We start from the raw sequence: 24675 nt of genomic DNA on the forward strand, positions 1-24675 counted from the left end.
TGTTTGATTTACTTTAGTTGATTTATTTTGTCTCATAAATATGCAACATAACAGTCAGCTCATTCCAGTCCAATACTAAACATAACGCTTACTGTCATTAGTTCACTTAACAGCACATTAGCCTACATATCTTCACTATTAGTGATCATAACAGCACATTAAATGCTGAATATCACTCATACTGCCATTAGTGTTCATAAAAACACATTAAATATTGAACATTACTGTCACTGTTGTTATTCTTCATAACATTACCATTCCAATCATAAGCACCATAACCATAAGCACCATTATATCACTACACTACATATAAGCTTCTTATAAAATACTGAATGTTGCCATTAGTGTCAAACAACAGAGTAGATTGAGCATCACCATCTCTCTCTCTCTCTCTCTCTCTCTCTCTAATACTGAATTTTCTCTCTCTCTCTCTCTCTCTCTCTCTCTCTCTCTCTCCAGGAAGAACTTTCGTGCATTTCTCTGGATGTAGGTGACATTTTTCTTCTGAGACGAATTCAACCTTACTGACACACTGAACTACAATCACTAGTCGACTGCCCTGATTGCTTCTGGGTCACTTTCAGTCACCATGCTGGACATTCACTTAGAAAAGAAATGAATTCTTTTAATGAAACATCACACGAGACTAACCTTGGGGATTATGATTATATTTTCACCGATGAGACTTATAAACTCCTGACGTTCACCATCGGATCTATCGGAGTCCTGGGCTTCTGTAATAACATCATCGTCATTATTCTCTACTACAGGTTCAAGAGACTCCGAACACCAACGAATTTGTTAATAGTGAATATAAGTGTCAGCGATCTGCTGGTGTCAATCACCGGAGTTAATTTCACGTTCGTCTCGTGTGTGAAGAGAAGATGGATCTTTGATTCTGCCACATGTGTTTGGGATGGATTCAGCAACAGTTTATTCGGTCAGTTCTGTCTTTAGTCTGTCTTTAGTATCGATAGCCACCTAAGTTTTCAAGCAGCCTGCTTTGAATTCAAAGAAAGTAATTCATGCATGTTTATTTCCAACGAATGTTTGCTTCATTAGACACTTGAATAGCCAATGTGTTTGTCTCCTAATGGTGTTTGGTCATTGCAGTCAATTCGTCTTTTATATTGTAGCTATTTTACTGATCTATTATCTGAAAACTTTTTTTAATTTTTGCAAGTGTTCTCGGTCAGTTGTCAATAGTCTAAGTGGTCTTATGAAGGCGAGCGTTGTGCTAAACCAGAGAAAATGTAAAGAATAAAACGCTGCAGTGTCACAACGAAGCATTTCGACTGCATTACGGAACTTGGCGCTATGAAATGCTCCAGAAATTGCAGCTATTTAAAAACAATACTAGCAAAATAAAACCATTACAAATTATCGTTGCCGCTCCATTAGTGGGTCAATAAAACGAAACAAAACCGGACAAATAAACTATAACGTTTTATTTGGAACCGACGCAGTGAACAGCAGCACAAGACGTTGTTGACCATAACCGCCAGACACGTTACTTAATAAAACTCTGATTGTTTATTTTATTTTAGCTTTGTGAATTTCTAGACTTTTTGAATGGGTTCGCGAGACGAGGCATACATTTCTCACTCGCGACAAAACACTGGAGCAGCGCGTAGCGAGTCTGACAGGAATTCTGACACTTACCGCAAGACAAATTATATTCATAACTTTAAAAACAACACATTGGAATACAGTCTTAAGTTTTGGGCATATGTCATCTGGAAGGAGCTATGCAGCGAAAGCGCTGGTATCTAGGTAATAAAACTAAAAGAGCAGCATACAGTGGTCTTGCAAGGACTTGAGTTAGTTTTGTGGTCTCTGACTTTTGATTATAGGCTACTTTTGGAATCTTTGTAAACCTGAGAACTTGAAATATTGCTGAGAAGTCTTTTTAAATACTAGGCTAGTGTAAGATTGGAGGGGCTTTAAAATTTAACAAAAAATCATTGTCATTTTGTCTTTAAATGATTTCATATGAACATCTTACTCATTTAACACAATCTAATTCAAGTTATTTTGAGCATATCAAATTATCTAAAGGAAATGCATGTTTTTCTCATCTAATTATATCCGATAGCTTCACAGTCATAAGAAAATTTATGCTTAATTTGATTCACTTGATCATGTGACCATTTACAACAACAGGCAAAGAAACAAATCCAGGCATCCATAAACAACTATGACACATGTATCGAAATAAAAGTCCATCTGGCGCAAGAAAAGATGAGGTCGAATGGAGTCAGATAATGGTCCAGAAATATCCAACAGAATATCAACTAAGCGTCTGTGAGAGGATGTGCTTTGAGGAGCATACCGTAATCTCATTTCTGAAAGATAGATGGTCATTTTAGGCATCTGCTCCCCCAAGGTCACACCTGATGCTATTTTAAATCCAAAGATTATCATCACACATGATTGCTTCTGTACTGCCTCCTTTGACACATTTAGATGTGAAATTGGCTGCGTTTGATAACAACATTTGTGTCTATGACCTCCATTTGTGCTCCCTTGAGAACTGACTCATTTAAATAAAATCAGTTTTGATGTAGCACAGCGTGCAATACTGCATCATATTCTACATCAGATTTACTAAGCCCAGTTCTATGAGAAGTAAAAAGAGGTCTGTGTGAATACATCTGACAGCTGAGAGGAAACACGTTAGTGCTGCTTCCCCGTGGGCCTGCCTCTGTCACAGAGGACTGTGGATGTCTGGGTAATTGGGGGAATGTGTCTGTGAGTCTCTTGCCAGAGGAGTCTCTGCGGATACTGCAGTTCAGAGATACTGTTATTTACTTCTAGAAATGATACCAATTACAAATCCATCATTTGCTGAACGTGAATCTGTTTGCTGGGAGCTTGATTTCTGTAAAAGAGCGAAGCCTCATTGTTTTGTATTTATTTATTTAACGCTTTTCACAATGCACCTTGTTTTCAAAGCAACTTTATACAGATGCCAATTTTTATTATAGAGTTAGGCAATAATATTGTTTACATTTATAGTTGGGTGAATCTCAATATCTCTCAAGAACATGTCCATATATGTCTTAAGAATCTTAAAAGAATCCACATCTAGTACCATTAGCACATATCCTTATTTATCTTTAAAAAAAAATTATTTTGTCCAGACAGGATTATCCTTGTGAATGTTTAGCACCATAAGGAGAATCTTAAAAGAATCCTAAAAAAAAAAAAAATAAATAATGAAAGTGGCAAACAGATTTTAAACATCTGGACACAGTTTTAATGAGAATTTGAGGACAGAATGTATCTATCTATTTTTAGTCAGCTATATGTCTTTTTTATTTCTCTTCTCGTTCTTTAGGCATCGTGTCCATCATGACTCTCTCCGGTCTGGCGTATGAGCGCTACATCCGTGTGGTTCATGCCAAGGTCATTGACTTCCCCTGGGCCTGGAGGGCCATCACGCACATCTGGCTGTACTCTTTGGCCTGGACTGGAGCTCCTCTCCTGGGATGGAACCGCTACACGCTGGAAGTCCATCAGTTAGGCTGCTCCCTCGACTGGGCTTCCAAAGATCCCAATGATGCTTCCTTCATTCTCTTCTTCCTCCTCGGATGCTTCTTCGTCCCCGTGGGTGTCATGGCCTACTGTTATGGAAACATCTTGTACACTGTGAAAATGGTAAGGCGAACAGGTGCAACAATGGGCTTAGCTATAATAAGTCATTTTCTCCCTGGCCTGTCTGGATGTATCAGATATATATTTCCTATTACCTGATGCACTAGAAACACACTAGCTAGTGAGTTTTCTACCTAGATAGGAGGTTTTTCATGATTGCTTCCACAGATAATATTTTGCATGTGCAAAGTTGGTTGAATATTTGCTAATTGCATTTTTTTTTACACCTTTGTTGAATTTCCTATTTCAAATTTACATGGGAGGACAAACTAACTTGATCATCCCACTTCATCCAATTATCAGACAAACTGTATCAATAATTAGTACTATAATGGTATTGCAAGCCATTTTTCATTCTATGTGCACAAAAAAATTGAAGCGTAAACAGTGCAACAGTGTAAACAGAACTATTTACACTTGATTGAGCTTCAAATTAAATATGATTTTAATTATTTCAATGGTCAAAAGTCTGACCAGTACCAACCCCTTCCTCCATCTTCTAGTTCAGAATATCACATCACAGTTCCATAACTCAAAAATCATCAACCAACATGGCATTTCAAGGGAATTTCATTCAGTTCTTCAAAGTGTCTATAAAAACAGTCCCATCTAATTAAAAACTATAGTGTGTTTCATACACTGCAAATTACTATTATTATTATTAAATAAAGAGAATTTGTACATATTGTACTTAGTATGTTACCTTTTTAAAATACTAATAGCAAATTTTATTCCAAATGTATTTTATCGACCTTTGATTTCTCCAAACATTTTTCTGGCTTGTCATCTCATTTCTGATCTGTGATTTGCATATGGCACCTTACAGGTTCTTTCTTTCTGTCTTCGTCATTCTCTCTTGTTCTTTTATAAACACACAGTCAAGCTGCTGTGATTTAGCAGTGCAGAGGTGCTGATGTGTTGCTGTTTGATGGGCTATTTCCACTAAAAGCTATATTGTCTGAAAGTGCCTTCAGCAAATAAGCAACCGATGGTGATTGTGTATGTAAATAGCTTGCGATTTTCATCAGCACAGTTCCTGTGCCACAGATTTTATCGGTGTGCCGTCCAGATGGGGGAGAGCATGACCACTCCAACATTAGTGATTGTGTGCTTACCACAAACTGAAGTGTACAGTCTTTTCTCTTATCTTAGCTTTGTGTACACAGACAGCTTTAATTAAGATATTTGTAGGTTGATTCCCCCGGAAAGCATTCTGCCCAAAACTGCAACACTACTGTAGCTGATCCAGTGGCATACGTTTGGGATGGTACTATCTGTTTTTCTGACCAATGGCAGACTGGGAGAGTGTTCTGCAAAAACTGTTATAATTTTTTATTAGTGGTGCAAAAAATGTCACCTTTAAGCAGTTTATGTGTACCTTTGCCTTTGAGCTTGCTTGTTAAACTTTCCAAAAGGTTTTGCACACAAAAAAAAGACTATGCTATTTATTGACTATGCTATAACACAGGCATGATAAATATGATGTACCGGCCTGAGACTCCAGTCATTGTGGCCTAGAAAAAACATATTTAATAGAGTCTTAAAGAATTAGTTTAGCCTGACATATTGATAGTTTTGCAATTCAGCCAAGGTACTTGCAATCCACTGCACTGCACTATACGCTATCATTTAAAAGTTAAAGAAGTGTTTTAAAGAAATTAATGCTTTTATACTGTGTCAATGTTTCTTGAGCAGCAAATCAGCATATTAGAATGATTTCTGAAGGATCATGTGACACTGAAGATTGGAGTAGGGATGCTGAAAATTCAGCTTTGCATCACATGAATAAATTTAATTTTATTTAAATGTGGCCAGTCAAAAGCATTAAGTTACACACTTAAATCCTTACATATTTATGCAAATTTTAAGCTAAATTCTTGATGTTAATTAATCAAAAATAATGAATGAATCTGTGAATCAATGAAGGAGTTGCATATACCTGTCAGTGTCAGCAGCATGACAGTTTTAAATGATCCATAGCATAAGGAAAAACAGCTCAAACATAAGACTGACAATACCTGATTGGGAAACCATCTTCGGATAAAGTGATTTCAGGAGAAAAGATTGATTAGATGTTCTGTTCATATCATTTGCGTTGCGAAGTGATGTGCTGACCCTGTTTTGTTTTAACAATGCCAGGCGCCTTGAGACATGCTCAGTCAAACTCAACAAATTTTATTGCTGTCCTTGCAGCTGTTTAATGATAATGAATGAATGAATGCATGCATGCATGCATGCGTGACTCAGAGGACATAATGTGTTTAATTAAAGAAGCATCATAAGAGATTTTAGGGCATGATGCTTTCAAGCAGGGCAGCATATGACCTCCGTCCAAATCCATTCACCTTGGGAAACTATATATCTTCATCATCAGGCACATTATGTGAGATATTCATCTAAACTCTAAGTATGTCAGCCTAGTCTGACTATGGATTTTTCTATGAACATATAGATTGTGGATATGGATGTGTGAATTGGGATACAAGTTTTATTTTCTGTATTAATTTGACTGATAATCAGTGTGGTGCTAGTAATTCTATTCTATACTTTATCTTTTCTGTTCTCTAGAATAGTTTTAGAAATTCTGATATTTATGGTTGCACTTTTTATTATGTTTATCTTTTACCCACATTTTTAATGATATTGCAATGTTATTTTTGCAGAATATCATTATTTTTACATGTCCTTTTCTAGTTTTTTAACTTTCCTTATAAAACTGATTAAAAGAAAAGCTACCTTTTTCAAATCATGTGTAATAAAACAATTTTTTAAATAACAGAACCGCAGTTTCCAATACTACTATCATCACAAGTGTTTACGAAGTGTTTTCTTTTTCTATTTCTAAGTCGTTTAGAAAAGCATTTTTAAATTACAATCTAAAAGCTTTATTAGGTCTCATGAACCTTTTTTTCTATTACATTTTTACTGATATACTAATTTTTTTACACAGTATCAAAAATCCACTTAAAGGTTGACTAAAGCCATGTTCTTTTTTGTTCCAGGACATGCAACAATATATTCTTTAACATGAAGGGGTTTGTGACAGAATGTCTTTGCTCTTTTCCTGTAGCTGCGCTCTATCCAGGATCTGCAGACCGTTCAGACAATTAAGATTTTGCGATATGAGAAGAAAGTGGCGGTGATGTTCTTAATGATGATTTCCTGTTTCCTGGTGTGCTGGACACCCTATGCTGTGGTCTCCATGCTGGAGGCTTTTGGCAGGAAGAGTGTGGTCTCCCCCACAGTTGCCATAATTCCCTCTCTCTTCGCCAAATCCAGCACTGCCTACAACCCCGTCATCTACGCCTTCATGAGCAGAAAGGTCAGCAGAGGTCACTTTATTCTGATGGAGGGGCAGTTATTACAGTATATTATATAGTCAAGTCTGGTGATACTCACAAACTTTACAAGTCAACATACAGTGTTTCTGTGAACTGTCAAATTGTATAAGAGATAACCTTTGATATTTTAAATAAATGTAGAGTAACAATAAAATAAATATTGCTTTAAATAATTAATGATAAAAAATTATTTGATACAATTTTATACTACATTTAACAGCATTTTATTTGTATTATTCCATGAATTTTGGAGTAGAAAGATTTTTTTTATGAAAAAAAAAAAATGCAAATAAGTTGTAAACTGTGACATGAAAATCTTTCCTATAAGAAAATTATTCATTTTTTTCTATTGTGTAAGATTAAAGGAATATTAAATGTTTTTCAGCATTGATAATTTCATTTAGTATTTTAATTTATGAAATGTGGAATTGTTCAGACAGAGTCTCATACAAAAAGTAAAACAGAATTAATAAAGTTTTCAGCAGAATGTACACTCTAAAAAATATTTTTTTCAAGGTTGTAAATAAAGATTATTTAATTAATTCAAAATTTCCCTATTTAATTCAGTGTTACATGCTGTTTCTTTGTAATTATTTGTGAAATTTACTAGCAATTTCTTGTCAAATTAGCATTAAAAGTAAATCCTAAACCAATTTGCTTGGTATAGAAATTTTATTCAGAAATTGCAGGTAAATTGCTGGTTAATTACAAAGAAAATGCAATAGTATTAGTATTTTCTTAAGACAGTATTTTCTTGTGAAATGTATTTTAATAATCTATATATATATATATATATATATATATATATATATATATATATATATATATTTGTGTGTGTGTGTGTGTGTGTGAAGCTTACTTCTCCTTCTTTGATTGGTCAGTTTCGCAGGTGCATGTTACAGATGCTTTGTTCTCGTCTGACCACTCTGCAGCACAGCATTAAGGATCGTCCCCTCGCCCGCATTGAACGTCCTGTCCGTCCTATTGTGATGTCACACAGCCGTCCTGATCGGCCCAAAAAGAGAGTGACCTTCAACTCTTCCTCCATCGTATTTATCATCGCTAGCAATGACACTCATCCACTGGATATAACCTCCAAATGCAATGACGAACCAGACATCAATGTAATTCAAGTCCGACCGCTTTGACACTTTCCACTAGTGACACTGAAGAACAATGGTTCATTAACATCACACTAATTTCATGTTTATAATATACAAAGGATACAGAATCATCTTTTTTATACATATATATATGGAAAATATGGAAACAAGGAATTTTTAAATGTTGCAGCAGTAATGCAACATAAACTGACTTTTTTGTGTTCCCAATCAAGATTTGTGTGAATTATGTCAATTGTAACTGCTTGTAAGTATTTGATCAATTGTGTTCCTTCTCCATCTTTTCGGACACTGAAACTTCCAGCTTTACCCAGTTTCATGGGATGGTGAGATATCCGCAGCTTTGATTGCTCAGTCCGTGAGCAGAATACATTAGTGAGTGTGCTCAGATAGATTAGCAGCACAGTGTTAGTACAAGGACTCTTCTAGGACGGGACGTTTCTCAAAGGCTGCAGCACCTTGTACATAAAGTCAGTCAAGTCCACAGCGCCCCCTGGAGGAAGCAATGTGTGTGTCCTATTTGAAAAACAAGCCAAACATCTATTTTTTACTGCTCAATATTTAGACTAGGGCTTTGAACAAACCCCTAAATATTAAACTTTGGTGAGTTTACCTCAAATTGCGTTGCTTCTTGAGAAGAGCTGTGTTTACCCTTTTCTGTTATAGAGGATATACTTAAGATTTGCGAGGGTATAGAGATGGTCCTCACTGCAGAACACAAGATCCAGAGGGCAAGGTTGGATCCAGATCCAACTCCTCCCGCACCTGACATATCCCTAAACCTACCCGACTCCACCCTCTGATCCCTAAACCCACCCATCTCCGCCCCATAGATGTGGATCCAGCCTCCCCCCTGGATCTTGTGTTCTGCAGTGAGGGCCTACTGGAGGTGTAGGTAAGGTTTGAATTTGCCATTGGTGGGTACATAATGCAGACAACAGACATTTAATTGATCAATAGTCGCTGGATATAGTAGAGACATTTCATAGCATCCCTATAAATTCTACGCTTTTGAAAATCATAACAAGCGATGTCCGACTTTGGATATATAGCCTAATCTGAATCAAATGATTTGCGATCCATGCTCCGAAGTTCCAGTCTGAATCGAATAAAGATTCACTAACCATTATTTCAGATCGGGACTTCAGAGGTTAAGGCTAGAAGGGAGACAGCTGTAGCTACTGGGCATGTGCATATCAATAGCGTAATTTTTGTCACACTGTGCAACAATTACTATTTTTGCATTATTGTAAAGAGTAGTTTAGGATTAAGGTAGGTGTAGACATTAATAAAACACAATCTAATTGGAAGAAAATTTAATTTTATTATTATTTTATTGTCTGAGCTGTATCTAGCCACAACCGACTTCGGAGCGCGGTTCACGAACCATTCAATACATGAACCCACTTCGAAGTTCTGATCTGAATCAAAAGATTCACGAAGCTGCTCCGAAGTTCTGATCTGAATCATAAGTTTCACAAAGCCGCACCGAAGTCTCGATCTGAATCAAATGATCCACAAAACATGAAGTTCCAAAATTAATCACGAACCCCCTCCTTCACACTTTGAAGTCCTGATCTACATTAATATGACAAGCTGCACCTCAAAATGGATGTTAGAAGGAAAAATTGTGCATTAATAATCAGCAGTATGCAGCATTAGCTATTAGCTATCTAGTTATATTCACTAAATAGATTTATCACTGCAGTTCAGTTGATGACAGTTCAATAGGAAATCAGTTGAAAGCATACAGTCATCTGATTGAAGTGAATGTTAAATTTATCAGTAGCCTATATCATAATCAATATGTTATGTTGTTATATCTGATATTAGCCTACAGGGATGGACAGTAGGCCTATTTAAAATACATATTTGAAAGTGAAATCTGAGTGAAAATCTTTCACACTCATGTTACATTGATGATTGTGTGGATTCGAACAGAAATTAGCCTACTGGATTTTGTCTGCGAAAATCGCCGAAAACAGTAAACATGACCGCACCCGATTTAATTTTTCATGTCTGAAAAACATTGACCATGTAAACCTTAAATATAAAAATCAGATACTGAATAATGACTTAAAACATAAGCTGAAAAGCAGCCATTGCGTCAAAACACAAGTAGTGGTTTTAAAGAAATAGTTTGTGTTTAGAATTTTATGAAAGGGATTTATAATACAAAAAAAAGACAATTGAATGAGCGACTGCCTGTTTGAGTGGGCAGAGAGCATCTGTTATCTCATTTATGGATTATGCCTTGCGGAGGATTTGTGGGTTAAACGTGAACGAGGATTAATGTGAGTTTTTACATGACAGTGAAAGACCATCAGGAGGACTTAAAATTTCTCCAACCATTAAACTAGTGTATGGCAATGTTTTTGTTGCACTAAAAGTGAAATACATAGACCCACAAAGCAGAAGAGTTCGAACATTCAGTGAACCAAAGGTTTTATTCAGTCACATCTAACTTAGTTTGAATCTACAAGAACAGACAGTGATCAGCTTGACTTTTTTAAATAATTAAAAACAAAGAAATGATATCTATGTGCTTAGAGATCACAACACCCACACACATGTGATCTACGTGATATATAAAGTAAAAGCAAACCCGAATTAGAACTGAAACAGAATTATACATCCATTAAAACAATTTCAAGGTCATGGTGACTTCTTAAAAGGAATGTTCTGGATTCAATACATGTTAAAGGAATGCAAGACAGTTGATAATCACAGAAAATATAGAATAATAATAATAAACAAGTCACTTTGCATTAAAGCATGATGAGAAGATAAGTGCTTTAACAATCATACCAGCTACATTTCTGCTTTAAACCATCTGGAATGCTGGCCCATTATAAACCCATTTTAAGTGCACTACATTGGCAAATTACTCAAAATGATTTTCTGTGGTAATCAACATCATAACACAAAATGCAGAGCATTTTTTGTTTAACTTGTATTGAACAAGACTTCAATTTTGGTCAAGTACAGAGCCATGGAAGATCTGATAGGAGTTGTTCCTTTGACGTGATAAGGCTACTAAACATCAACACAGGGTTTAGAACTGCTTTAAGGCAAGTATACGGGTCCACAGGTGCTCTGCAGAGATTCTGGGGAGTTTGTGAGAGTTTCTGACCAAGACATACGTCCCTCCTGCAGCAGATACAGCTCCACACAGCCACAGCCCTTGAGTGATCACCTGCAAAAGACCATAAGACCATAAGTTATTCTACCATACTGTGAAAAATCTAACTTTTTAAATCCAAGTTTTAAGTGAACCATGTAGACTAATAACGACATCTGCTGTGAAGGACCATTTGCATTCAGTTTGGACATTTATTATTAAATGAAAAGCACTATGATTATATGAAACTACATTAAACAGTGTAGTCAATTTAAAAAAAAAATTACATTCGGCTTTTCTTTTATTTATTTATTTTTGACAGTAAAGATACAATGAAACAAAAAAATATATTGCAAATAAATGCTGCTATTTTGAACTTTCTATTTATTAAATAATCCTGAAAATGTATCATGGTTCCCACAATTAAAAAAAAAAAATTAATAATTAATAATAATAGCTAATTTATGAAGGATCATGTGACACTTAAGACTGGAGTAATGATGCTGAAAATTGAGCAGTGCATCAAAGAAATAAATTACATTTTAAAATATATTAAAATTGAAAAGGTTTCATTACAATATTGCTGTTTTTTACAGACTTTTTATCAAATAAATGCAGCCTTGGTGAGCAAAAGATTCAAAATCAGATGTTTAGAATCACAAATTGCTTGTGTTTCACACACAAAAAAAATATCAAAACTAGTGCATTGCATTGTGGAATACAGTATGCTGCTAAAGCATACATTTCAGGAAAAAAAAAAGTTCAAATTTTTATCAGATCATTTGTTTCAGGGCTAAAAAAAAAAACACTTTGATTAGATCCTGAAATGCAGCATGACATTCTGGAGTTTATAAACCAATAAAAAACACAATGAAAGTTATTTTTCTACCATCAGTCTATAATGTGCTATTATGAACATAACACTAATGGATTAATGTTTTGTTGATAGCTCATAAAGGAAGAGCCATTTTAAAACAGTTCTCACGCGGTTCCTGAATTTACACTGACACTAGCCATCTTTCAGCCAAATGGATTGGTCTTCACCTTATTTTGCCAATGCCAGCGCTTCACCGCTTCATGGTACCGTGTTCTGGTGAATGTGACCTAAGAGGCAAGTAATCCGGCATACGAATTAGTGAACTAACCACCAACAAAAAACAAGATGATACAGAACACAGAAAGGCTCTTACCATTGTGTAAAGTGGGATGATTGTTTTTGGCATGATGAAGTGAAGGAAATTGTCCAGGTATTTTCGAAACAGGAAATATCTGGAATTGACGTGTGCTCTCATCTGCGACACAGATCACATCATGAGCGAAGCTAACAGCAGCATTTAACGCTCTAGCTCCTGGTCTGGCCTAAACATCTTGAATACAAATGTGTGTGTCTGTATCTTCACCCTGCCATCAGTAATGAGGCTGACCTGTGTCACTGTGGCCTGTATGTCACATGCGATCAACTGGACAGACTCATTACTGCAGCTGTGTCAGTGTGTGTTTGTTCTGTAGTGTATGTGTGTATACTACTTAATGAATAGAAAAACCCATGACCTTGACGTTGCTAGCTCTAAGAGGCACTACAGGAATATATTATATCCTCTGTTCATTTATTTTTAGTTTGAATGTATTATCATCCATCCATCAGGATTCATCTTTACAATTTATACATCCTCATTCCCATTCAAAGAAACAAAAGCCATCTGCTCTCTAATTGCTCTTGCGGTTAATGAATGAAATGGAAGTCATGTGACAGCACCTAGTGTTCAGATACAGTATTGCAGCAGACATTGAGTTGATGGACTACCTCTACATAGTTGTACATGGCCAGGTCAGCTATGGCGTGATCGTCAGGTACACGGACTTTGGTGTATTCTTCTAGCACAGAAGCTGCAGGCAAAGCATATTCATAAATTATTCATTTAATTTGTGAACAAATATTTAGCATCTCTTAGATCTCTCTTAGAGTTACTCTGAGATGAAATGTTCCAAATAAGTACTTGATTTATTTAAAACGATACGTTTTATTGTGTTTATTATATAAATAATAAGAAGATTAAAATAAAAGTATAACATATTTTTATAATTATAATTGAATTAATAAATTCCTTTCATCTCAGAAATACTGTGAACTGTCTTACCAAGGTTTTCATTCAGCTGGTCCATAATCTCATCAAAAACTAAACAATCCTCAAAGCCCTGTGAATCAAAATAAAAAATGACACATTTATTGGTTATTAATATTCTTTCACTTGTGCTGAATATTTCAATCTGCAAGACCATCAATGACTACATTTACGTGTGTGTGTCTGTGTGTGTGTGTGTGTGTGTGTGTGTGTGTGTGTGTGTGTGTGTACACATTTATTGGTTATCCTGGACCAGGTATTACAAGGATAGGGTGACTTATGAGGACATAACCCATGCCCTTTGTAGCAGTAGCTAAACCATACACATTGTATGGGAGAAAAAAAATATAAAGTTTCCTTTATGCCAAAAATCATTAGGTTGGTGTAGGGCAAGAATATACAGTTCGTACAGTATGAAGATATTTTGCCTAAATTTCCCCACTTGTACATATATCAAAACTGTGTGAACTTAATTTTTGATTAGTAATATGCATTGCTAAGGACTTCGTTTGGACAACCTTAGAAGCAATTTTCTCAATATTTAGATATTTTGTACCCTCATTTTCCAGATTTTCAAATAGTTGTATCTCGCCCAAATATTGTCCTATCCTAACAAACCATACATCAATGGAAAGCTTATTTATTATTGTATAAATGCCAGTTTTTCAAAACATTGACTCTTATGACTGGTTTTGTGGTCCAGGGTCACATATATAATTTCAGACATTTTTAATTACCAAAAATAAATTTTAAAACAGCAATAAAAACTAATTAAAACTAAAATACTACTACATACTAAAGTAAAACTGGTCCATGTTCTGGTCAAGCCTTTATTCAGTACAAAGATGTTTGCGTGTTCCAGAACTATTGGAACATTTCTGTATACTGTTAATCAGATTTCATCTGGTGTTCAGGTTATGTTTACATCATTGGGAGAAATTACAGCTGAAGACATATAAAAAAAACTGAAGCGGGTTGATGAGTATGAATATCCTCACCACCCCCACTTACTGCATTCATGCCTTGACCATAGAAAGGAACCACAGCGTGGGCCGCATCTCCCATAAGAACACACTTATCAAACAGATGATACGGGGAGCACTTCACCGAGACCATGGCCTGAGCCGGCAGCCGGAAGAAATCCTGTTTGAGAGCCTCACTGTCAAAACACAGACACATAGACACACTTAGTCTATAACGTACATGCATATATAACACTGGCACGTCTGTCTGTGGCACAGTGACTCACTGCTTAATTATATTAATTATGATATTTAATGTAGGACAATCTCATTCAAAGCCTCCTGCTAATTTGAAAAAAAAAATAACTACATTTTTAGAATTACAATCTGAACAATTACACTGATTAGCTACTCTATAATATAAAATCTGGAAGCTGAATATGCTATATTAAGGTCAGTGTTAATGTGTTTATATGTTTATATGTCATTCTGTGGAACTCATAAGGAGAGTATTAGTCACCATTTACTTTGGATTGTATTTTATTGGGATACAATAAAGCAAATGTGACTGGGACTTTTTTTTATGCCTAATATCTCCTTTTTGTTTCAAGACGAAAGAAACGCATGGCTTGAGTAAATGGTGACAGAATATTTTATTTCTGGGTGAAATATACTTAAAACATACAAAAAAAATCCTACCATTCCTACTCCAACCATAACTGAAAGAAATTAAATTCAGCAAGGATGCATTCATTTCATCACAAAATAATGGCATTTATAATGTTACAAAATATAAGCAGCACAGCTGTTTTCAACATTGATAATAATAAGAAATGCTTCCTGAGCAGCAAATCATCATCCCAGTACTGTATCTCCTTCACATTAAAAAACCCGTCTGTTAGACTGCAATTTCACACCTCACTAAGATGTACTTCATACCTGAGAGAAGCATGAAGCAGAAAGAGTGATAAGAGACTGAAAGAGAGAGAGAACAAGCTGTACTCACACTCCTATTAGAGGTATAGAGTCAGGGAAGTATTTCTGGAAGAAACGGATGACCTCGTCACCGGAGCGGATCTTCTCGAATTCTTCAAAGGGCATGAAGAGTGTGCATGTGAACGTCTTGTCTTAAGAAACCAAAATCAAAAGGAACATGATTTTCTGCAAGGAAAACCACAACATAACCAAAGCAAAAGATTATAATGCACTTTTGGAGGCCAAATTTGGACATTTGGGGAATGCTAGTACAGAAACTGTAGGTTGGGCTGGAAAACCACACTATACATAATACCAGCCCCTAATTGTAATAGCAAATAACAAACTAATAAATAGTTAATCACAAACAATAATAATAATATAATAGCAAAAACTAATAGTTAATCACAAAAATATAAATAACAAAATATCATTTAATAATAATCATAATCATAATAAACTAATGAATGGTTAATCATAAAATAATTGTAATTAATAAAATTATTTTATAATACATTATAAAATGTTATTTAATGTTTAATAATAATAATAATAACAAAAAATAATAATGAATAATCACAAAACACTACTTCTAATAATAATAAATACTGCTACTACTAGTGATAAAAATAGTAAACACTCGATAAAAGATGCTTACAAAAACTTAAAATATTCTTTACAATTTTATAATCATAGTAATAATAATGAAAACACTAGGTGATCACAAAAAAATTTAATAAAAAGTAAAATGATAAAATATTCTATAGTTTTATACAAAAAATGTATTGAAAATTATTTAAAAAAATAATAATGTAATTAAATATTTAAATATATCCATAAAACACAAAGAAAATTATTGCATGACCTTACCAAGTTGGGCAGGGCAATCATCATGAAAGTGTTCCTGGGCCAAATGTGCAAGTAATTGGGCTCCATCACAAACTTAGAGGACACAGAGAGAAAGAGATGTGAGCAGACAAAATGAGGGCAGATATGTAATGAAGACTGCCAGATGTGACACTTACATCTCCGTCTTTAGGAGGCATGGTGAGCTCCATGTACCCGTGGGGAATGTATGTCTGGCTGTAATTGAAACGACTTTGCCGTAGGTACTGCTTCCTGACGGCAGAGAAAGCTCCATCACAGCCTACGATCAGATCAGCCTGGATCTCCTTCTTCTGGCCATCAGGTCTGTTCAGAGACAAAATCTCTGCTGAAATATAATCTAATTCACAATCAATATACAAATACGCAAGTAAATGCTCAAACTCTCTTGGGCAGCCAAACTAGATCTCAGTGATTGAAGTTACATTTACAAAAGCTTTTTAAAAAGTTTAGTTTACCTAAAAATTAAAACTTTGTGCATCAACGAAAAGAAATAGTGGTTTGGAACGACAATAAAGTTTTTTTAATGTCTGTATAGTTTTTATTCATTTTTATTTTTACTGTTTTTCTATATTTATATTTTTATATTTATTTTTATATTTATTTTATATATTTATCATTTTTATACTTATTAGTTTTAGTTTATTTCATTTTAACTATTTAAGTACTTAAACTAAACAAAAATGAGAATTCAAGTAACGAAACTGTTATTTTATGGCTTTAGTTTTAGTTAACGACGTATATAACAACAGAATCTGTGAGTATTACTTTACATGGTACCCCAAGGTATTTTAAACAAAATCATGGTATTATTCTCTCCCCAAAATGGAGACAGAAAGTGATTACTGTTTACCCAATGAAGCTCATTGTTCCCGATTTTGGACTCCAGTCCTGCAGCTTGTGATCAAAGTTCAGTGTAGTGTTTGGATATGCCTCTGCAGCTGCAAGAAACAATTTCAATTCTGTATGTTTATTCAGTAAATAAAAGGAATACGATTCAAACAGGATTGGTTTCTTGTTACTAAACTCATTTCTGCTTAAATTTACTAACTTTTAGAAATGGCATTCACAAGTTTGCAACCTGCCATTCAGAAGTGTTTTCTAAAGGAAATTAATACTTTGAAGGCCTGTCCACACCACAACTATAACGATAAAGGCACAGAGAAACAATATCGTTGGAATCCCTTTCAAAACAAATTTTTCTCCAGCTGATGAATGATAAAAAAATTGACAGCCAATCAGAATCAATCCTGCTGTAAGGAGCTTGAGAATTTAAAGTGGCAGACAAGTGTGCACTTAGACAATATCATCCGCTGGTGTGGATGCTAATATCATTATCTTTATAGTTATCGTTCTTTTTGTGAAAGGGCCTTTATTTAGCAAGGAGACACTGAATTGATCAAAAGTGAAAGCAAAGACAAAAAAATGTACATTTCAAAATAAATGCTGTTCTTTTTAACTTAATATTCATCAAAGAATCCCGAAAAAAATGTATCATGGTTTCCACTTAAATATTAAGCAGCACAACTGCATTCAGCTTTGCCATCACAGGAAAAAATTACATTTTAAATATATATTCAAATAGAAAACAATCATTTTAAATTGTAATACTATTTCACAATATTACAGTTTTTACTGTAGATCAAATAAATGTGGCCTTGGTGAACATAAGAGACTTCTCCAAAAATATTTAAAAATTGAAAACTTTTTCACAAAACTTTTCAAAATTGAACTGGATATTTAAAAAAGGGACTTGATTTTATCCATAAGTGAATGATTAGATCCCAAAAAGTGGGCAAATGAAGAGAGGACTTGAAACAAAATATATTTGAGGCCATTTGGGATTGATATGCAAATAGGGACATAGGGTTTTATCTTCAAAATAACCCAAGAAGTCATTTAAAAAAATGAAGGAAGGTTTCATATAACGTATACAGTGGCAGATTAAGTGTAAAATCATTTTTGAAATGACGCTGTTTAAATGAACTGTTACCTGTTAGCAGCTCCTTGTTGAGGTTAGCTCTGTCCACAGAGAGGATGTACTACAACAGAAAGAACAGCCATGTTTAGGGAACATCCAGGCTAGAGTCAGTCAGCCGGGAGAATGACGACTTTAATCTCTATCATGCATGTTCTGGATTATCTGGGATATTTTAAGTCTGAAATGATGGATTTATGACAGCCATGGAGTTCAGGCACTATAATCTACAGCTTAGATGTCACAACTGTTTAAAAGCACCTTGACACACATTGTTTGCGGCAGTGAGTGTGTTTCGTGAGGGGATTACATAGCAATAAGCTAATGGTTTAAAAGCAGTTCTGTTTCAGTCCATCTGCTGATTTCCAATAAACATAATCCCCACAAACCTCATGAGGAACAAAATGAACACACAGACTGGGCCAGAGAAACCGGAGCTTTTCATCTCTGCTGTTTTCAAATCATATTTAGGGCTGTTTTGTTGCAAAGATGAAAGAATGTCTCAGAAGCTGTGATATATATCTGAGTGAAACGGGATATTTAGTTGTGTTAATCAGGTTCTGCTTCATGACCAATATTTAATATTGGATATTTAAAAAACAAAATGTTTTGTAAAACAGTGAATAATAAAATGACATATAAAGGCACAAAACATGCACAAGTATTAATATGGTAAATTATTTAAATTATATACCTCCTACTTCTTATTAGTTTCTTTGTTCATAAATTTTAAATTATATTATGATGACCTACACAGGCCCAAAAATGCAAATGTATAATTATGTTAAATGATACAAATTATATATTGCTTTTTTAAAGTAGTTTTTTTTTTTTTTTTTTTTCATAAATTTTAATGATAATATGATGACCTACACAGACCTAAAAATGCAAATGTATTAATATGCAAAATTATTTTAATTATATCCCTCTTTTTTTAATTAGTTTTTTTTCTTAAATGTCAATAATATTCTGATGATATACAGGCTTAGAAAACAAATTTATTAATATGAAAAAGAATTCAAATTATATACCACTCACTATTTTGTTTTTTTACATAAATTTCAATAATATTCTAATGGCCTATACAGACCCTGAAATACACATTTATTTATATGTAAAATTATACAAGTGATATCCCTATAACTTTTCTTATTCTTTTTTTATTCATAATAATAATAATAATTATTATTATTATTAATAATAATATTATTATGTTCATAACAACCTGTCCATGTTCATTTGCATTCAGATTTCTGTCAAACTGTAGCCTTATTTATTCCACATTTATAATAATTAGACTTGTGTAAATGTGTCAGGAAACTAAATGTGCTGATTTCTCATAAAAAAAAATTAGGACTTTTGGCTATGCCAAAGTCCTAATTGCCACTATTATGTGTGCATTATGAATGTAATGATTAACAAACTGGTTTGAAGGTAGATGGTTGTATTGACTCTTCTGGGGTCACTGGTCACGTATCAGCAAACAGACTCCAAGCATGAATGTATGTCTGATGTAAATGTTCTCAACTAGTGGGTTAATAACCCTGTAACTGTGCAACAACTTTACTGCAACCTGTCATGTGACTGCGCATTTCTGAACCGCCGAGGTAAGGATCCAGAGGATAGCAATCTGAAGTTCTATAATTGTGTGAATATGAATGTGTAAATCTGAAAATAGTTACTGTTACCTGTCCCTTTTTGCCGTAGGGTATTGGAGAGCGTTTTCCATTCAGATTATGGATCATACGGGCATGCATTGGAATGCCTTTAGAGACTATCTACAAAAAAAACAAAAACAAAAAAAAAACATATAAAATAAATATGTACATACTATACAGTCTCATTGATGTTCAATAGTTTGGGGTCAGTGATGTCCTATTATGCTCACTAAGGCTGGATTTATTTAATAAAAAAAACTGTTAAAACAGCAATACTTATAATAATATTAGAATTAGAATAATATTAGATTTTTCTTTTGTAATATATAAATTAATGTAATTTATTCCTGTGATGCAAAGCTGAATTTTCAGCATCATTCCTCCAGTCTTCAGTGTCACATGATCCTTCAGAAATCATTCTAAGATTCTGAAATGCTGCTCAATAAACATTTTTTTTAGGATCCTTTCATGAACAGATAGTTCAAAAGAACAGCATTTATTTGAAATAGAAATTATGTAAAGGTCTTTACTGTCACTTCTTATTAATTCAACACATCTTTGCTGAATAAAATACTATTATATACATATATATATATATATATATATATATATATATATATATATATATATATATATATATATATATACATATATATATATATATTATACAAGTCATTGAAGCACAATACTTGGAACTAAAGCCAGAGAGCAATGGAAAAAAAAACTTAACCCTAAAATCTCATTTGAAAATGATCTGGGTTGATGGGAATATTTTTGCAGGACCAACAAAGGCTGTTGCTCCAGGCAGATGTCCTATTTGGGTAAATCATGTTACGTATTTTAAATACAAGAGCTAACAACAGCTCCATCCATCCACCTTATGCCTCTAAATCTTCAGACTGTCTGTCACACTCTGTCAGATATGAAAATCATGTTAACTCAGGGTTGAGTTCATACAGTCTTCCTGATCTGGCATTCCTGTCTCTGTCGAGCTGAAAAATCACATAGTGTAAAATAACCAAATCACAGAGACACAGGACTCTGTGTGCTAACCATATAAAATTCAATACTTCCTATAAAGACTGTTTGACTGTGTATGTATTGAGTGTAAGTAGCATTTGACGTAGTTTCACATGGTCAGACTTCCTCATAGTACCTTCAACACTTCCCTCTGTGGAAAAGCCAGAGTTTAGCTCAGCCATCACAGAATTCATGAGTTGTTACAGTAAATACTGTACTACTGGTTGCCAAGTTGTTTATTAATATTAATTTATTTATTAATAAAATATTAAACTAAAAGTGTGAATTGTGATAGAAAAATGCTAAATAATAAACCCAGCTCCAGGTGGATTGTCTCTTTAATAAGTGTACTATACTGTAAGCCGCTGTATGATCAAAGCACCTGCTAATTGCTTCTCACTACTTAATCAAAACACGGTGCTATGCATTATTAATTAAACTGCCTAGTGTCTACGAAAATGTTGAATATGATGGCTTTAACAACTATAAACAGCTCTTTTATAAAGAGGACACTAATGTAGGTAAAATCAATATAAATACATCCTACAAACACTTAACTCTCACAAGAAACACAGGTACTGTGAATGACTAAACCCACCTTATCCTCCATTCCCACATGTTTCAAGGCCTGGCGCCCCCTATGTGACAGGGCCAAGTTGATGCTTCGACCTTTCACGACTTTTGCTTGACGAATATCTAACAGAATAAAAGTTTAAACGAAGAGGTTATGAATGCATTTGAAGTTAGGAAGACATTTGAAACCCTATATCTGTACATTATGAGAACGTGGTGGTCTATAATTGTCTAAAATCCTTCCACAATATTATAAGTGAGCGTAAAGATTTTGTATTGTGCGGTATGAATAATAAAGTGTAGAGCGATATAACAGAGATGCAGAATGACAGCCTTAAAATAAAGTTTTAATTAATGCTAGTGTGAGAGATATAGCTCATGTTTGCACCTTCTCGAGATTCATAGACTGCAACATCAAACCCTCTTTTGGCAAGGAAGCAGGCATTCAGCGATCCAACCTAAATTGACAGGGTTAGAATAAGAAATAGATTATTTATGACAAACTGATTCTATGTTTTTGGATATGTACCATGTTAGTACCATTTTGTACATTGAAATATATTGGAGTTCAATGTAAATACTATCACGGTAGGCTATATGAAAATGGCAATCATTAACCATAATATGTTACTAACTGTACTATGATTCAGTAACAGTACATTTTTGTATAAGAGTGTTGAAACATAGGGTTTTAGAGCATCTGAAAAGATTGCAATGACCTAATTTTTCCTTATAAACTTGTACTTAACAGAGCACATTAAGGAAAGAGGAATTAAAAAGATAACGTCGAACTGAAGACTTTTGGATGATTTTACTTTAATCATTTTCATATAAAATAGCTATATAAAAGGGTACTGCTAAACTTTCTCAGGCCAGGGCTTCACATTGACACTGGCTGACCAACACAGGTCTAAACAAATAATATATTATTTACAGACAATATTCTTATGCTTTCTGCCAAGTGCATTGTTGGTGATATTTTATCGTCGATCTTTTTATGTCACTCCCTTAAGCATGAGATCAAAAGATCAAACCATTAAAGAAGGAAACATTTACCTTAAAGTCGGTTTATGCAACTATAAATGCATAAACAGACCCATAACTCACTGGATTCATTCATGATATTATATTCTGAGCTTTGAAAGTAATCAAAATCAAAGCCATTAACCGTGTTACAGAAAGAGTATACATTTAATTTGATGTAATTTTATGCATTTAATTTAAATAATTCTTGTCATATTACACTCGCATAAATAACTATAAAGTGCATAGGTTAAAATTCAATAATGTCCGATTTTTATTTCATTCATCATTCGTCACCACATCTGTAATAGAATATTTTCAGAGTTTCATAACCACTTCGTCAATCATTAACATTCTCCTGGTGCAAGTTATAGTAGAATTATAGAGCCTCTGTATTACTGTGATTAACAAAGATTGCATTTTATAATAAGTGTCCATTTGTTTTTATATATATATATATATAGGAAACATTCTCTGCAACCAGAGGAACTTAACAGACATGAGTCAGACAGCCATACAACTAATACAAATTTTCTTTCATTTAGAGGTCATTTTCTGTGATTATTCAAACATATTAATGACTTGAGAGTTAGAGACGGAAGATAGCGATTGAGAGAATTCTAAGATATGTAATCAAGTCATAAACATCAAGTGATTCTCACCAAACCGCCTCCCACCACCGCGATCACTTTCCTCTCACTGCTGCTGGATTCATGTGTGTGTGTGGAAACAGTGTCCATGATTAACAGTCCTAAAGTGTTAAGAGTTAAAGGGGTCTGCTGGAATCAGTGCGTCAATGAGTTTCTAAGGGTTTTAAAGTAGGGTTTTCTGGTTATGAAGGAGGAGCAACACAGTCAAACATCGACCAGCCGGATCAACAGGTCGCCGTTTATCAGCCCTTCAGTCAGTGTGTCAGTTATTCAGTGTGATCAGATATGTAACCTGATGAATGTGATGATTAAACCCAACACTGACACAAACACACACACACATTCACGCAGTTTACATTAGTAGAGCCATAACCTTCGTGCATTCATTATAGCTGGTAACACCCAAAACAACAATCGTAACTTTGGAAAATACCTAGTTTACTCAGCACGTATCAATGATGTTTGTATGATTCACAATTGTAATATCACCACCTAGTGGAAGTGATCAAAATGACACATGGGTTCGTGTGCGACGTCAGGACAACACTGACGCATCCACAACGTGACTACTTCAACGGTAAAATGCGTCAGTCTTTTTAATCGGTAACCGTTATTTTAGATTCTGTGACCGTTTTAATTTGACTGTGTAAATACGCAGAATCCGTAATAATGAATTCGGGATTTTACTGCACAAAAAACTGCCGTGACCCGGATTCGAACCGGGGTTGCTGCGGCCACAACGCAGAGTACTAACCACTATACGATCACGGCGAGCCACCTACAGGACGAGCGCGAAGCGGAAAATTCACGTAGAGATTATTGTTAAACTATGTACATAGGTGGCGTTTTATAATTTCTCGTTTAATGGGTTATTCTGATGAACAGCTGTTGTAACAACTTATTTTCATGTTGTAAACAAGAAATCACAAATTCAGCCCTGATTATTTATTCTGGCTCTGCAAATCTCCCAAACAGCTGACATTCATGGTGAAATTTATGTAACGTTAGAGTATTAAAGACTAGACTGCTTATTTTTAATCCATAATCTGTTTAAGAACAAATCAAGCTCCCAGCTCCTTAGGTTACTGCCTCTTTAGATCTTGCAGAACATTGTGTATAATTGTTTGTCATATAGCCTACTTGAAAACAAAACATGTTGTTAACGGCAAAAATAACAAGCCGATAAAATTATTTCAGGGTAAGTAATTCAATAATCATCCTATTGTACACTTATTTTTATTCTTATATGATTATTTTCATATTTAAATATTATTTTGCTTTATATATATATATATATATATATATATATATATATATATATATATATATATATATATATATATATATATATATATATATATTTAAAGATGTTTTATATATTTTATAATATTTGTATATTATTACCCCTGGCACAGTTTATTTTATTAAATAGTTTTTCTTGCTTTTTTTTCTGTTATCTTATTTTGTATGCATCATTGTGTAATGTACACAATGTACTGAACAAAATGTATAATGTTATATAATGTTATTGTTAGTGAATTAAAACAAAAGTTCAGTTTCTGTGTGCTTTCTCTAACCCTCTTCATTT

General features: G+C 34.1%; 2 protein-coding genes and 1 non-coding gene across 4 annotated transcripts; 1 reads left to right on the forward strand and 2 right to left on the reverse strand.

Annotated features, from left to right (window-relative positions):
- Positions 1 to 454: 454 nt before the first annotated feature.
- opn3 (opsin 3) lies at positions 455 to 9077 on the forward strand. Of its 2 annotated transcripts, none has more exons than XM_042737431.1 (4): positions 455 to 940; positions 3341 to 3660; positions 6728 to 6979; positions 7931 to 9077. In XM_042737431.1, the coding sequence occupies exons 1-4, from the start codon at positions 616 to 618 to the stop codon at positions 8144 to 8146; spliced, it is 1113 nt and encodes a 370-aa protein (XP_042593365.1). In that variant the 5' UTR covers positions 455 to 615; the 3' UTR covers positions 8147 to 9077. The 2 variants fall into 2 exon arrangements, with proteins under 2 accessions (XP_042593365.1, XP_018969697.2); XM_019114152.2 differs by having other exon boundaries at positions 457 to 940; positions 7880 to 9072.
- Positions 9078 to 10547: 1470 nt separating this feature from the next.
- Positions 10548 to 23278, reverse strand: LOC109100456 (kynurenine 3-monooxygenase). The gene is made up of 16 exons (XM_042737432.1): positions 23100 to 23278; positions 21803 to 21872; positions 21440 to 21537; positions 19852 to 19941; positions 18179 to 18227; positions 17039 to 17126; positions 16326 to 16491; positions 16171 to 16242; positions 15332 to 15453; positions 14375 to 14522; positions 13379 to 13436; positions 13045 to 13127; positions 12431 to 12532; positions 12285 to 12344; positions 11154 to 11315; positions 10548 to 11122 (listed from the first exon to the last, which is right to left on the reverse strand). The coding sequence occupies exons 1-15, from the start codon at positions 23175 to 23177 to the stop codon at positions 11175 to 11177; spliced, it is 1425 nt and encodes a 474-aa protein (XP_042593366.1). The 5' UTR covers positions 23178 to 23278; the 3' UTR covers positions 10548 to 11122; positions 11154 to 11174.
- Positions 23279 to 23786: 508 nt separating this feature from the next.
- trnah-gug lies at positions 23787 to 23858 on the reverse strand. Its single transcript has one exon. It is a non-coding gene; the product is annotated as a tRNA-His (tRNA).
- Between the last annotated feature and the right edge of the window lie 817 nt (positions 23859 to 24675).

This window comes from Cyprinus carpio, chromosome B13 (genome assembly GCF_018340385.1).
Source record: "Cyprinus carpio isolate SPL01 chromosome B13, ASM1834038v1, whole genome shotgun sequence".
NCBI classification, from domain to species: Eukaryota; Metazoa; Chordata; class Actinopteri; order Cypriniformes; family Cyprinidae; genus Cyprinus; species Cyprinus carpio.

What these genes read in the sequence shown, in the direction of transcription:
- LOC109100456 (XM_042737432.1), bottom strand. Translation starts at nt 23,177, where the DNA reads ATGGACACTGTTTCCACACACACACATGAATCCAGCAGCAGTGAGAGG. An exon ending in CCTACGGCAAAAAGGGACAG is followed by an intron (nt 18,228 to 19,851) that starts GTAACAGTAACT and finishes TTTCTGTTGTAG; the next exon opens with TACATCCTCTCTGTGGACAG. An exon ending in GCTGGCATTGGCAAAATAAG is followed by an intron (nt 11,316 to 12,284) that starts GTGAAGACCAAT and finishes GGTCTTTTGCAG; the next exon opens with GTGATCACTCAAGGGCTGTG.
- opn3 (XM_019114152.2), top strand. Translation starts at nt 616, where the DNA reads ATGAATTCTTTTAATGAAACATCACACGAGACTAACCTTGGGGATTAT. An exon ending in ATTCAGCAACAGTTTATTCG is followed by an intron (nt 941 to 3,340) that starts GTCAGTTCTGTC and finishes CTCGTTCTTTAG; the next exon opens with GCATCGTGTCCATCATGACT. An exon ending in TCTTGTACACTGTGAAAATG is followed by an intron (nt 3,661 to 6,727) that starts GTAAGGCGAACA and finishes CTTTTCCTGTAG; the next exon opens with CTGCGCTCTATCCAGGATCT.